The sequence below is a fragment of the Prunus avium genome, chromosome 7 (assembly GCF_965620075.1).
Source record: "Prunus avium chromosome 7, drPruAviu1.hap1.1, whole genome shotgun sequence".
Classification (NCBI taxonomy): Eukaryota; Viridiplantae; Streptophyta; class Magnoliopsida; order Rosales; family Rosaceae; genus Prunus; species Prunus avium.
In genome coordinates this window covers 30,880,015-30,893,729 of record NC_142290.1, presented here as the reverse complement: position 1 = coordinate 30,893,729, position 13,715 = coordinate 30,880,015, and the positions used below count along the sequence as shown (strand labels likewise).

At 38.7% G+C, this 13,715-nt stretch overlaps 2 protein-coding genes and 1 non-coding gene across 5 annotated transcripts; 1 reads left to right on the top strand and 2 right to left on the bottom strand.

The window, feature by feature from the left end:
* Positions 1 to 215: 215 nt before the first annotated feature.
* TRNAY-GUA (transfer RNA tyrosine (anticodon GUA)) lies at positions 216 to 306 on the top strand. The gene is given in 2 exon segments: positions 216 to 252; positions 271 to 306. It is a non-coding gene; the product is annotated as a tRNA-Tyr (tRNA).
* A 696-nt stretch (positions 307 to 1,002) lies between these two features.
* On the bottom strand, positions 1,003 to 5,631 carry LOC110759423 (uncharacterized). Of its 2 annotated transcripts, none has more exons than XM_021961468.2 (13): positions 5,106 to 5,631; positions 4,927 to 5,002; positions 4,724 to 4,813; positions 4,590 to 4,634; positions 4,247 to 4,327; positions 3,600 to 3,726; positions 3,430 to 3,488; positions 3,013 to 3,123; positions 2,767 to 2,906; positions 2,640 to 2,679; positions 2,331 to 2,393; positions 2,051 to 2,244; positions 1,003 to 1,612 (listed from the first exon to the last, which is right to left on the bottom strand). In XM_021961468.2, the coding sequence occupies exons 1-13, from the start codon at positions 5,528 to 5,530 to the stop codon at positions 1,117 to 1,119; spliced, it is 1,947 nt and encodes a 648-aa protein (XP_021817160.1). In that variant the 5' UTR covers positions 5,531 to 5,631; the 3' UTR covers positions 1,003 to 1,116. The 2 variants fall into 2 exon arrangements, with proteins under 2 accessions (XP_021817160.1, XP_021817161.1); XM_021961469.2 differs by having other exon boundaries at positions 3,630 to 3,726.
* A 678-nt stretch (positions 5,632 to 6,309) lies between these two features.
* LOC110759413 (two-pore potassium channel 4) lies at positions 6,310 to 12,513 on the bottom strand. Of its 2 annotated transcripts, XM_088244803.1 has the most exons (4): positions 11,801 to 12,513; positions 11,443 to 11,519; positions 6,932 to 7,646; positions 6,310 to 6,851 (listed from the first exon to the last, which is right to left on the bottom strand). In XM_088244803.1, the coding sequence occupies exons 3-4, from the start codon at positions 7,642 to 7,644 to the stop codon at positions 6,689 to 6,691; spliced, it is 876 nt and encodes a 291-aa protein (XP_088100929.1). In that variant the 5' UTR covers positions 7,645 to 7,646; positions 11,443 to 11,519; positions 11,801 to 12,513; the 3' UTR covers positions 6,310 to 6,688. The 2 variants fall into 2 exon arrangements, with proteins under 2 accessions (XP_088100929.1, XP_021817153.1); XM_021961461.2 differs by having other exon boundaries at positions 11,443 to 12,513.
* Positions 12,514 to 13,715: the final 1,202 nt, after the last annotated feature.

Genomic DNA, 13,715 nt, shown 5'->3' with positions numbered 1-13,715 from the left:
TTTCTGATTGATATGGCATTTTCCATTCAGAAACTATGGGATTATTATTATTATGTTTTTTTTTGGATATGTCAGCAGTAACTTGAATTTTTGAAACACTTTTTTTTTTTTTTTTAAAATTTCCTCTTTATACAAAAGAGGTTTTTTGTGCTCAATTTTAATAGGTGGCAGTTTAGATGGTGATAAATATATTTTGTACGCATTAATCTCACAAGCCGACCTTAGCTCAGTTGGTAGAGCGGAGGACTGTAGTTGGAGCATCCATCGGTTATCCTTAGGTCGCTGGTTCGAATCCGGCAGGTCGGAATTTGGTTTTTTTTTTTTCTCCTTTTTTTTTTTCGGAATCTGAAGGTTAAATTTAATTTGAGTCCTAGAGAAAGGAGTGTACGGCAATTTTCTATAAATAAAAAGCCCAGAAATGTGGGCCTTTTCAAATTTATTTCAGTTTTTCTTCCCCTCTCTATTTCCGGTTGTGAATGCTTATTTTTTATTTTACTTTTTCCCCTGAGGGAAGGAATTATATTTAGATGAAGTTGGATATTGTTTGGACCAAAATTAGCATGGGCCAATTCCTTAGTTATTTTGGCCAGGTCTGTGGTTTAAATGACTAAAGCTCACCAAAAACAAGCCAGTTTAAATGGCTACGTGTTTATTATTTTTTAGGCCCAAAGCTTGTGGGATAAAAACAAATTCAACTGATAAATTTAGTAGTATTTATCTTCTCAATGTTAAAAAGTCATTCTAAAATTCCAAAAGAATATTAATATTAATATTAATAATAATAATGGAAGTGGATAATGAATTGATGATATAGTTGTACTGATATCATCAATACAAAACACTATAGAACCTATCTATAAACCTGGGCACTTCAATTGTCATGACTCATGACTGCTTAGAGCCAGCCCAATATAAAGCACTATGTAGATTATATAAACATTTGCACTTCAATTGTCAATATAAGGGCATAACTGCTTCACAGGATAAATGCACGCAAAGATATGTAAAACTAAATACTATGAAGGCATTAGAATATATTATACAATACAATTACAGCATCGGTACTAAAAAAAACATACATAAATTGAGCAATTACATAACTGAAAATGATCTATTTCATGAAAGCCTGGTACTGAAGAGTTGCAGTATATCACCACTTAAACAACTAAGCAGACCTTTCTTCAAAGCAGGAGTGTACTTGAGATCGCGAACAGGATCTTTATGCAACTTAAGGCTCTGGAAGGTTGTAAAAGATGGCAACTCTTCTAAAACCAATTTGGAACTAAACTTATCCTCTGATGCAAACAATGTGCTATGATTTCCTACGTCGATGATCGCAGATTTTGGCAGTCCGATATCACAGACATTGGTGCATGCAGATCCCAACCTTTTAAAACAGTTGCTGCTGTCTGCTCTCTTTAGTAAAACAAGGGAACCCACTGTTCCTTGTCCAATGCCACCACGGGAAGGAGTAAGCGGCGGCTGAGAGAAGATTGTCTCATTAGACATTTCCACTTTGGGACGATAGGAAGCGACAATGTCGTCACTGCTAGGACAATAAGCAAGAGATATGCAAACTCCTTGATTCTCCGTTTGAGGAACCAATATCGGCCTTCATAAAGTTTAAATTTTGTTAGAACAGAGCCATGCAGTAGTTGACCAACTATTTGGAACATATTTAAAAAGAAAAAGCAAGAGAATTTCAGAGCAAAGAGTATTCTTTTTCTTTCTTGATAAGAGTGCAATAATCAACTTAGATAGGAGAAAATGAACCAGGGACAAAAACATTCTTGTGTATTCTGGCCTTTTAGTTGTAACTTGCTCTAAAAGGTCATTGCAAACATGCAAACAGACCATTGATTTATCAAAAGCAAGCAAACAAACCAGATTAACATGTTAAATGGCATCACTCAAGGTACAAATTGAATTCTTCTTTTTTCTTTCTTTAAAAACAATATCGATAAAATCAGACGGGGTAATCAAGAATATTTTGAGATCCATATGATTTCTTAGCTGAACATGAAAGAACAGGACACACATTTGAACTCACCCTTCTTCAGCATTATCAACGTTCCACAGACATAAGCCAATTGAAGAAGCGGACAGCACTGTTCTAGCACCAGAAGGAAGAGCTGAATTATTTGGAAGGGAATGTACTGTATGAATTGGGTTGTTTGTCAGCCCCTTCATCGTTGCAACAGGCCCTGCAGTTCGGCGCATGTCAAACACCAAAAGAGAGCCATTCTGCAAGATTAAAAAAAATGAAATTAAAGCAGAGGATATACAAGTAACATCTTCCAAAATACTTAAAATGGAAAGTAGGGTCAGACCTGTAATCCAGCATATACATAATTCGAGTCATTGAGATCCCAGGAACATGTCCAAGCAGCTGCCTGCAAGCAAAATTGTCAACATGAAGAACAAACAATAGAAGAGTAAAGCAGACAGATAAACACATATTATGCCAAGCATATAACTTTAACAGTATGTCATGCTGAGTGGCTTTAACCACTCCCATACATAACCTGAACGCGGGTAGATAATCATGTGAAAAAGTTCTTTAATACTGCATAATACAGGAAACACAAGAGTTTTTGAAGTTAGTACAAAACAATATAAACAACAGATCAAGATTTTACCGGTAGATCATAGGCAAGGATGACATTGTTGCTTTCCATACTGTAACAAATAACACAAGTGTCAACCAGGAGAAATATATGAAGAACGTACTAAAATAACAGTTGAGGAAGTTAACCGCAATGCAACCTGAGAACTGACAACTTCTTCCCTAGGCAAGCAAACAGTGCAAGGTCACTGTTCGTAGGGCAAATGCGTAGGTCCCTAATGACTTTTATAGATCTAGGAAGGAAAATATCATCTCTGTCATACGGAGGTATCAAACTCAACTGCAGAACCATATTTAAGAAAGATCAAGAGCAGTTCCTGTGTTATAAATATATACAAATATAATGCAACAGAAGCACAAACTTTATCCAACCCCAGAAACTTTACTTTGGTAAGAGCTTGTGTCCCACCTATCCCAGCAAGCCTTCGTGAAATTAACACAATTTGGTTAGATGCATCAACATCAAATAAACGAGCACCATCTACCTGCAACTCCTTCTGCAAAGTTCACTATCATGAGGTTAACATTATGTGGAACAATAAAATAATATAACTTCTTCCTTTTCACCAATTACTAGAGTGGATTTCCAGCGAATATCACACAAAATCTAGACATAGTGCCCTACGTATCAAGACCACCATATATGTCTTTTTGCTGATATAGAGATGATATCTGTAGGTCCAGTTCACACACAATGATGTGTATGTTTGTGTATTTACCTCCATCTCCATGTAAATGTGAAAGAGAAGAGGAAAGGAATATGATGAAAGAACAAAGCATAAGAGAAAGGAACCATGCCATACCTCTAATATGAAATTGCAAGAATACGCTTGTCCACAGAGCTTTGAGTCAAAGTTCCACCCTAGGAGACAAAGAAAGCATGGTTTCATACCATTATGATAAACTTAACTGCCATTGAAAATGAATATCTTAAGCTTTAAAGATGCTAAAATATGAACATGAATACACTAACCATAAGATTTTTCGTCTAAAATTGTGTTACCAGATGCAAATCTTCCTTCAACGGCCCCATGAGCATTGACTTGTCCAGATGTTCTGCTATGCGCGTCTCCTAATAAACACTCCAAATATGTTGTCCTCTACAACGGCAAAAATTTAAAAACCAGACGTAATAGAGAAAGACACTCCTAAAATAATATATAGAACATTTTATTTTTCTACAGAAAACAATCCAATCATATTTAATGTATAAAGACATTTTTTTTCCTAACAGTCATTCGAAAATGCTGCAGGGCTTTTCTTTGCATACTCTTTACACATTTGGAGATATCTGCACAAGTCATGGATGCTTAGAGATGCTCTAAAGCAGGAACCAGCCCAATATAAAGCACTAGAGAATATATAAACATTTGCACTTCAATTGTCAATATAAGGCATAACTGCTTCACAGGATAAATGCAAACAAAGATATGTAAAACTAAATACTATAAAGGCATTAAAATGTAATGCGAAACCAGTAACAGTTTTGGAGGCTGAGAGAAAGAACTACTGCTGATACAGAGGGCTATATGACCAGAAAATAAAAAAATAAATAAAAAGCCATTAAAAACCATAGATTATGTAGAATCAGAAGATCAAATGCATTGCAAATAAGCATACCTCTGTAAGCTTCTGAACTTTAAGCTGCAGTTCAGCCTCTAACTTTCGCCATTGAGCTTCTTTCTTACACCAACCAGCTCTCTACAAATACAAGGAAAAACCATTGACTTGATAAACAAACTAACAAATGAATAAGGGAAGGTAGCCCCTCACAATATAATATAAGTTGAATAGTCTGAGTGCGTATCCGCATGCCTCTATCTATAATTTACTAAACCAGAAAAATGAAGGCATGTATATGGAAGAAACAAAGAATTTACTATATTATATACTGGACAAAATATGATTGGAACAAAACAAATTATGAGAGATATATATTAATTCAGTCCGAAGATATCCCTACCTTCTTCTCAAGAGAATCACATTTAGCCTCAAGTGACCGAATCATCTACAAACAAGAAGAACCTATCATTCAAAATAAGTTAACTTTGCATAAGTTTTAGCGGAAAGTATCAGCCTTGTGAGATTGGATAGGACCTTTTGCGATTCTTCGTCAAGAGAAACAATTCGTGAAGCAAAAAGTTTCCTAACATCCTTCAACGCGCATTTCTTGTTGCATTGAGGGCACTAAAAAAAAGGAGAATGCACAGCCAGGAATGTCAACAACAAAAAAGAAAAACCAAACTAACTTCAAATTTCAAAGAAATTGAAAACCAGGGGATTGTTAGACAAATCATTACCTTCCCTGAATTTTTACGCTGCTGTAGCCATTTTCTTATGCAGGACATACCATATATGTGTCCACAAGAAAGGCAACTGCAATCCGAAAACCAAAATTACAGAAATAAATCATCTGCAACACTTTAGACTGAAGAAAAAGTTACATAAAATCACAAAGAATTGAGGTTTGAATTCGAACCAGATGTGATGATCACCGTCGTTGGTCCAAGCCTCCAAGCAAATAGGGCAAAATAGCCCATCGATTTCATTCCGAGTCCAGTGGCTGCCTTGGGAACTCTCTGCACTGCCAATTCCATCGCTTTTGCCTTCTCCAGCTCTTCTCCGCTTACGCCCCCATTCCTCAGCCCCATTGCTCGCCACTGTTTCACGAGAATTTCCGGCACCGTTATGAGAAACACCAGAATGCTGTAGTGATGCAATGTACACAGCATAATCCGTGTCAATTAAGTCTTCGTCTTCTTCTTCTTCTTCTTCTTCTTCTTCTTCGTCTTCATCGTCTTCATCTTCTCCATCATCATTGAATCCCGGTGCTGCGATTTGGTCCTCTTGGAGTTCCTCGTCGTCAAGAAGTAAGATGGGGGAAGGGGGGTGAGGGTTTGCCATGAGTGAGTGAGAATTGGGGAACTGTTGCTAGGGCTTTACAGTGAGTGAGGGAGAGAGAACTGTTGAATTGTCGGTTTCTTGAAGATTAATTTTTGGTGGGAAATCAAAACACTTAGGCGGTTGGGTAACTTTCCGTTTTCATTTTCTATAAAAAAAAATTGAATTGGAATTGTTTTTCTGAAAACAAACTCAAACTCATGTAAAAAAACAGAAAACATTAAATTATCGTTTTCATTTTTTACCCAATGTATGTCTGATTTCTTTCGTTTTTTCTTTTTTTTGGATGGTTTGATTTTTTTTTTCCCATTCTTTCTTTAATTTTTTTAATTTTCTCCTTTTTTTGACCTTTTCAATTTTCAGTTTTATCGTTCAATTTCATTATATTATTTTATTATCTAGGTTTTTCTATAATTAGAATTTTATTTATTTATTTTAATTATACATTATTATTTTCAAAGTATATACTTTTCATTGTTTGTAATAATTTTAGCCTTTAAAATATCAGAATTTAAAAAAAATTATTTTTTTGGATAGAGAAACGTGCATACCGTGAAGGTTATAAGCTTAAACGTATTTCAATTAAAATATAAAATAAACTTAAACGTATTTCAATTAGAAATTAATTTACAGATGTATATAATATGTGATATAACAAGAGTCAAAAGTGTAGCTGTAGCAACCCGATAAAGAAACGTGCATACCGTGAAGGTCATAAGCAAATGGCTAAGGATAAACTGAGCCAATAAAAAAGTGACTGGAAACCATCCATAAGCAACAGATTAACAGAACAACGAAGTTGTCATTCAAAACATCCACAAAGATAGACCAACATAAGCATGAACCTAATTCACAAGATCAAGGAGTACCAAATTCATCAGAAGAGTAGCAATATCTCTCAAGCTACAAACCCAAGATCCAAAATGACAAACTACCATAGAGTCTACAGTCACTACAAGCGATAAGAAGCCCTAAGCTAAATATCCAGTGAACGAAATCAACTCAAGTGTGAGGAACTTTGGTGATCCAATCGCTCTAAAGTTGCTTCAATACCATCAATTCTGTGCTCCAAATCGCTCCAAAGTCGCTTCAATACCATCAATTCTCAACCAAAATGATCTGCTTGATGCTCCTCCCCTTGCTGCATCTGGAGCAATTTGCTCATTCCGGAGAGTTAGCATACCAATCCCAAAGTTTGGCCCCCACCATGTCCAGCACTGTGAAAAATTGATTAACAACTAGCTGTAGAACTATGCAAAAGGCATTGGCAACAAAAGTTACCAGTGTGCAAACTACACCTCCAATGAAAGATGACAATACAGTCCTGAATACATGTAAACACAAAATCAGTTAGACTTTATAATCTAAAGAAAAACAAATCAAACTCTAGGTTGACTTTTTTACCTCCATTTCACCAACAATTGGTGCAAGAATCCCACGCTCTTTTCACATATTGGAACACCCAAAAGCAGCCATATAATTGCAAAAATTTTCCCTTTGTTTGAAGAGAAAACTTCATCACCATAACCCACTGTGCTAATGGAGGCCATCGAGTGATATAAACTACTCTTCCAACTCTTACCTTCAAGACTGCTAATGACAAAAGCTCCTCCACCAATAAAAATTAAGAATGACCCAACTGATAAAACAATTCCAATAGTACTCTTGTGTGTTTCTACCCAATTCCAATGACAAGCTAGATCACATACATCATCTACCATTCCTCCCAAAGTTGTATGAAAAACCAAATACCTAAGAGCAATTAGAAAGCACGTTTGAAGCATCTCATCTATCAGTATACCATTTTCTTCAGAACTTGGAGTTTTGTCACCATAACCAACAGTGGTTATGGTGACAATTGCTGCATAAAATGCATCTACCCTATCAAATCCCTTAAATTTTTGAAACATGCATACCATTAAACCCAAAATAATTCCAAGACCCGCAATATGCATTATCAAACTTCCTATAATCTGAGTTACCGATCTATGTTGGTTAACTGCATTTCCATCAACAACTGCATTCTCACCAGCCGCTCCTATAACAGCACCATCCCCACCAACAGCCAGTTGGATTTCAGCATTACGATTACGCTGGTTTTTACGACCCTTTGGCATATCTGTAAAATAAACATAAACAAAAAATTTGATGTATGTATGTATGCAATATTCTATGTTATAGAACCTATATTTGAATTTGAAGCTCCAGCAGTGTGATTTAAATTAAATCAAATAGAGAGAATGGCAAGCAACAATAGTCAGTGTAGTGAGCACATTTCCCAAGACCAATTTTCCAATTGTGTGGTGGATCATGTATTCTCATATGAAGGCCAGTATAAATTGTTCTCAGAAAAAAACAGAAAGAAAGAGGAAGGCCATTATAAGTCTTGTTGCATGTGAAGGTGATGCGGGAGCATCTATTAGACTTTCCTAATCTAAGCGGGCATCAGCCAATAAGGCTAAGTTTTAGTTATATTAAATTAATAGGTTATTTTATTACTTGTTTTCCTATTCTTACTAGGATTTGGTTTAATTTCCTGTTTAGGTTTTTAATTCCTATTTCAATTAGGTTTTCTATATTCTAGTATAAATAGGCTATTAAGAGACTCTTGTATTTAGTTTTTGTTGATGAATATAATTTCAGACTTTAGTCTATAGAGTTTCTATTGGGATTTTGCCCTAGAACTCAATTATCTGCGTTCCAACTTCGATTCTATTGCTTTATCCTTCTATTCTCTATATTTTGGGTATGTTTGCGTCGCTGGACAGCAGCTTATAGCCGCTGCCCTGCATCAAATTGGTATTAGAGCCTAGGTTAATCCTTGTTCCACAGCATGGTTGGACGTGCTAGAGGTCGTGGACGAGGGAACCAAGCCCAAAACACAGAGATGGCTGAGATGCGGCGTATGATGGAAGACTTGTCGAGAGCGGTGCAAGCCCTCCAACGACAGGAACGAGCGGATGCCTATATGGAGATTCCGGAACGCAACCGCGGACCCTTACACATACCGGAAGGTGGTGGTGAGGATGAATATGAAGACGAGACGGATGTCGACAACCCTTTTCATGAAGCTAGAAACCATGCTGATGGTCATCGAGGTGGATTGGAAGAACGGTTAGTTCGTGCGTTGGATTTGAATGGTGGAGGAATTAAAATTGAAGTTGTTGATTTCTATGGAAAGATGCATGTCGAAGATTATTTGGATTGGGAGGCAAGTCTAGAGAATTATTTTGAATGGAAGCCTATGGCAGAAGATCGCAAGGTGTTGTTTGTAAAGCTTAAATTGAAGAGTACCGCGCTTCAATGGTGGAAGAGAGTTGAAGAGCAGCGTGCTCGGCAAGGGAAGCAGAAGATCAACACATGGGATCGTATGAAATCCAAGTTACGAAAGCAGTTTTTACCAGCTGATTATACCATGGAGTTATATGAGCGGTTTCATAACTTAAAGCAACAAGACATGTCTGTTGAAGAATATACGTCAGAGTTTAATAATCTCTCAATTCGAGTTGGTTTGAATGAGACTAATGAACAGATGACATCTCGTTATCTTTCTGGTTTGAATCAGACAATTCGAGATGAGATGGGGGTGGTCCGTTTGTTCAACCTTGAAGATGCTCGACAATATGCTTTATTGGCAGAGCGAAAACTATTGCGTCATGGTGGAAAGAGAGCAGTTTCTAGCTGCCCAGACACGGGTTGGCAAAGAGATACTGTTGCTGTTCACGGCATCCAAAGTGATGAAGAAGCCAATCCAAGTACCCAAATAGGTGGTAGGAACTTGGGGGTTGATAAGAGTGAAAATAGGGAGGAAATAAAACAATTTCATCCTCCAAACAGGGGTAATGTCAGGAATTCCACGGCTGGAAGTCCTTCACAAGCTCGATGTTTCAATTGCGGAGAGGCGGGGCATAAATCTTACGCTTGTCCACAAAGAAGAATAAATTTGGTAGGTACTAAGATCAACTTTCCAGAACCAGCGTATGATGTTTATGGCAACGAAGAGGAAGTTATTGATCTCTTACCAGTTGAAGGAGAATGTTTGTTGGTAAGGGGAGTGATGACAACTCCTAAAATTGAGGAAGAAGACTGGCGCCGACATAATATATTCCGAACACGAGTCCTTTGTGGGGGAAGGGTGTGCAACGTGATTCTTGATGGAGGAAGTAGTGAAAACATTATCTCAAAGGAGGCGGTAGAAAAATTGAAGTTACCAATTGAGAAGCATCCTAATCCCTACAAGGTGTTTGGTTAAATTTACTATTGGTAATACCATTGAGGATGAAGCTTGGTGTGATGTTGTTCCCAATGACGCATGTCATATCTTATTGGGAAGACCATGGTTGTTTGACAAAGACATGATGCATTCCACTAAAGCCAACACCTATTCATTCTATAAGGATGGGAGAAAGTGGACTTTGCAACCGCTTGAAGAAGGATTCTGCCATGAGTTTGACATTGAGAGCAAGGAGGTGGCGTCTGTGTATCCACTTGTTACTAAGAAGGATGTTGAGGGAGCTTCGAATAAATTAGAAGATGACAATATCCTAAATTTAGAAAACCCTCCCGTGTTTGACTGTTGTTTGGAAGAAGACTGTGAAGTTTGTTTGGGAATTGAGCAAGCTTTTGACAAGGTATTTGGTGATAGTAAACAAGCTAAATCTAGGGTAAACTTGAAGGCAGTGAATCACGAAGAAGTTGGGTTTGAACTTTTGAAGCAACACAATCAACCCACGTTTGAAGGAAAGGTGATTGAAGAAATTCTTGAGGGAATTGTTGGAGAAGAGATGAATTCCTTCAAAGGTGATACTTATGAGTATGCTGATTTTCTTGGGGTTGATTCTTTTAATTTGCAAACTACCAAGAACGTCATTGACCTTGTCAGACTACTAGTTTTTGGCGTAAAGAGTTTTTGGGCTGAGAGCTTGGCTGCAGAAGATACCTGGTACTGTTCCAGAAGGATCAAATATTCTAAATATCTATTTCTTTGGAGTGGGAAGGTTCAATATCAAGGCCAAAGTTCTACGGACAACTTAACTAAGAGGAGGTTATGTCTAGGCGGTTTTCACCAAACGATTGGAATTCGAGGAAGAATTCTTCCCAACCCGGTGGAGTTGATGCGGGAGCATCTATTAGACTTTCCTAATCTAAGCGGGCATCAGCCAATAAGGCTAAGTTTTAGTTATATTAAATTAATAGGTTATTTTATTACTTGTTTTCCTATTCTTACTAGGATTTGGTTTAATTTCCTGTTTAGGTTTTTAATTCCTATTTCAATTAGGTTTTCTATATTCTAGTATAAATAGGCTATTAAGAGACTCTTGTATTTAGTTTTTGTTGATGAATATAATTTCAGACTTTAGTCTATAGAGTTTCTATTGGGATTTTGCCCTAGAACTCAATTATCTGCGTTCCAACTTCGATTCTATTGCTTTATCCTTCTATTCTCTATATTTTGGGTATGTTTGCGTCGCTGGACAGCAGCTTATAGCCGCTGCCCTGCATCAGAAGGCCACTTGAAATAATGGCAGAGAGTGAACAAGTATAATTGCAAATTAAAAACCAGGGGAATTCAGAGTGAGATGTAAAAAGCAGAAAGAGCATTGCAGCAGCAGCATGCGGAATTGTCTTGCACCAGATGTGTCAGAGATTAGTGGTTTGATTTAATTTCCACAAAATTTGACATGATATGCTAACAAAAAATGACATGACCTGCATCTATATTCTAAACCAACCAAAAATACGAACCTTAGAATTGTTTTATCATCCAAATATTTATAAGCAGATTTGTTTTTCTTCAACATGACATGCATCACAGAGTTAGTAAAACCAAAATGAAGGGAGCTCATATAATGCTTGGGAAACATGTTTCTTTCCTGCAATCAACATGTTTTTATTAAAAGAATAAAAAGACCGACCTTGAGCTGGTGAGTTCTTCTTCCTTCTTCCTTAGCTTGAGCTGGTGAGTTCTTCTTCCTTCTTAATTGGTTGCCGTCTGAATCACCCAAAAGACTAATTTTACAATGAGGCAGCAATGAGCTGGGGTGGGAGAACCCTAAAAGGCTGAGATAGTAAAACCCTAAATCCCCAAAGAGGCCCAATTTTTTATTTTTTCAAAGCTGGATACGATACATTTTCAGGGAAAAAATGGATACGTTACATTTATACAATTTTCAGGTTGAATAAACTTCTGAAAAATCAATTCAAACAGACCCAGCCCGACTGCACAACACACCTACCAAAAGCAGGCCCAGCCCGCCAACGCAGCACACTTACCAAAAGTAGGCCCAGGCGGCAGACGCAGCCCACATAGCGCGGGCGGTGAGATCCCATCAACCGGTCCTCTTTGGCCTGAAAATCAGGGCAGCCAGGCTGCCTGCCTTTATTTTTGATCACAAACTAAAATGGTAGATCTTGAAAGTGGGTAGAGGCGGTGGAAGGTTGATATTCTCGAGGTGAGGCGGCGGCGGAGGAGGCGGCTCAGTGGCGGGGTCCAGTGGCCGATTGTGGCTTTAGAGGATTTCGAGCTCTTGGGTCACCTGGGTTTCACCGTGGCCGTAGTCGGTTAACGCAGCTCCGGCGTTCTTCAAGGCCATGGCGTAGCTGGAATGGCACGAAGCAGAGGCGTTTCGAGCCACGACAGCCTCCTTCATCAGGTTTCTGCGTTCCTTGCATCGCGAGACTGATTCTTCGTTGTCTATTCTCCCAGATCTACCCTCTGGTATCATCTATGTGATAGAACCAGATCTATCATATTAAGAGGACAAGCAAAGAGCCCTCTCCCAGGCAGGTAGGCATGGCGTCTTTTGTTCTTCGTGAGGGCGGAATCAAATTTCCCGCAAGGAGGACCGGTGGATGGGATCTCGCCGCCGCCGCTACGGAAAGCCAGCCAGCCTGCCAGCCTTTATTTTTCATCCCAGACTCAAATGGTAGATCTCTCAAATAGATGATACCAAATATTGATTGGGAGGCCATAGATATTGATTGGGGGTAGGGATCGGCAATGGGCCGGGCTGGGCTAGCCCGGCCCAAGCCTAATGGGTTTGGGCTAGGCCGGGCCGGGTTTATTAGATTAATTAAAATATACGGGCTGGGCCGGGCTAGGCTTTTTCTACAAAATCAAAGCCCGAGCCCGCCCCATGGGCTAGGCTTTTACGGGCCTCATCGGGCTAGGCCAAATGGGCCAAAATGGGCCGGGCCAAATGGGCTAACAATATAAATAAATAAACAGTTTTTTTATAAAATAAATAAAAATTAAAAATTAAAAGAATCTAATTATTTCCTTTATAAATAAACATCATGAAGAGCACTTTTGTGCTTTGGATCTCATAAACAACAAGCTAAGAATGGTCCCCATCCATCAAGCAAAAGACTTAAAAAAAACCATTGGAAAGAGAAAGTCATTTCCTTTATACCTGAGGAGGCAGAGAGAGTCGTGGTGGAGGAGTCTGGGGATACTAACTTCTTAAAGGGTAAAAGCATAAAACACCAGAAAACGCGGAGGTAAATCCAGAAAACCGAAGTGGATGTCGGCTCCCTCATCAGTAGATGTTTATTTAAACCATTCATCGGTGAAGTGTAGGATTACCCCGCATTTCTTCTTGAAAACTCAAGGAAAACCATAAAAAAAATCCAGAAACAAAACAATGGCATCCTCATCTAAGCTCATTGATAATCTCAACATTGAGTTATCACTTGCACCACCGAATGTTCAAGTAGGCGCTCCTCCAAACCCTATCTTCCCAAACTCCTCCTATCATCATGGCTCGGCCTCAAACTTTGCTGAGGTAATGTCGAAAAGAGTAGTGCTGCCAGGAGGCATGACTGTTAGTAGACTCACACCGGCAGATCATCTGCACGTGGCACAGAGGTCAGACAAGGCCGCGGTGGAGGAGTCTCATGATTTAACTGTTCTCCAAGCAGTCTCCGCTACAAATTTGGGCATAAGATTACTGGCGAGGACGCGAGAGTGTGGAGCTCTGACCGAGGAAGTAGCCTCCTTGAAGGCTCAGGTGGCGGATTTGCAAAGGCAGCTCTATTGTGCCAACCAGCATGTAGAAGCACTGTGGAAGAGAAACAATGATCATGCGGAGCTATTGCAGATTCTACAAATAAGAGAAAATAGAGGCAATTAGCATGATGCCTCAGGTGGCTCTGCGTTTTCTGGTGTTTTATGTTTTTACCCGTTCCC

Bases quoted from the DNA above. Each gene is read 5' to 3' on its own strand.
- LOC110759413 (XM_021961461.2), bottom strand. From the start codon at position 7,644: ATGCCAAAGGGTCGTAAAAACCAGCGTAATCGTAATGCTGAAATCCAA. The intron at 6,852-6,931 runs GTAAAAAAGTCA...ACATGTATTCAG, and splicing joins CAATTGTTGGTGAAATGGAG to GACTGTATTGTCATCTTTCA.
- LOC110759423 (XM_021961468.2), bottom strand. From the start codon at position 5,530: ATGGCAAACCCTCACCCCCCTTCCCCCATCTTACTTCTTGACGACGAG. The intron at 4,814-4,926 runs GTAATGATTTGT...CCTTTTTTTTAG, and splicing joins AGCGTAAAAATTCAGGGAAG to TGCCCTCAATGCAACAAGAA. The intron at 4,328-4,589 runs GTAGGGATATCT...TTGTATTTGTAG, and splicing joins GTGATTCTCTTGAGAAGAAG to AGAGCTGGTTGGTGTAAGAA.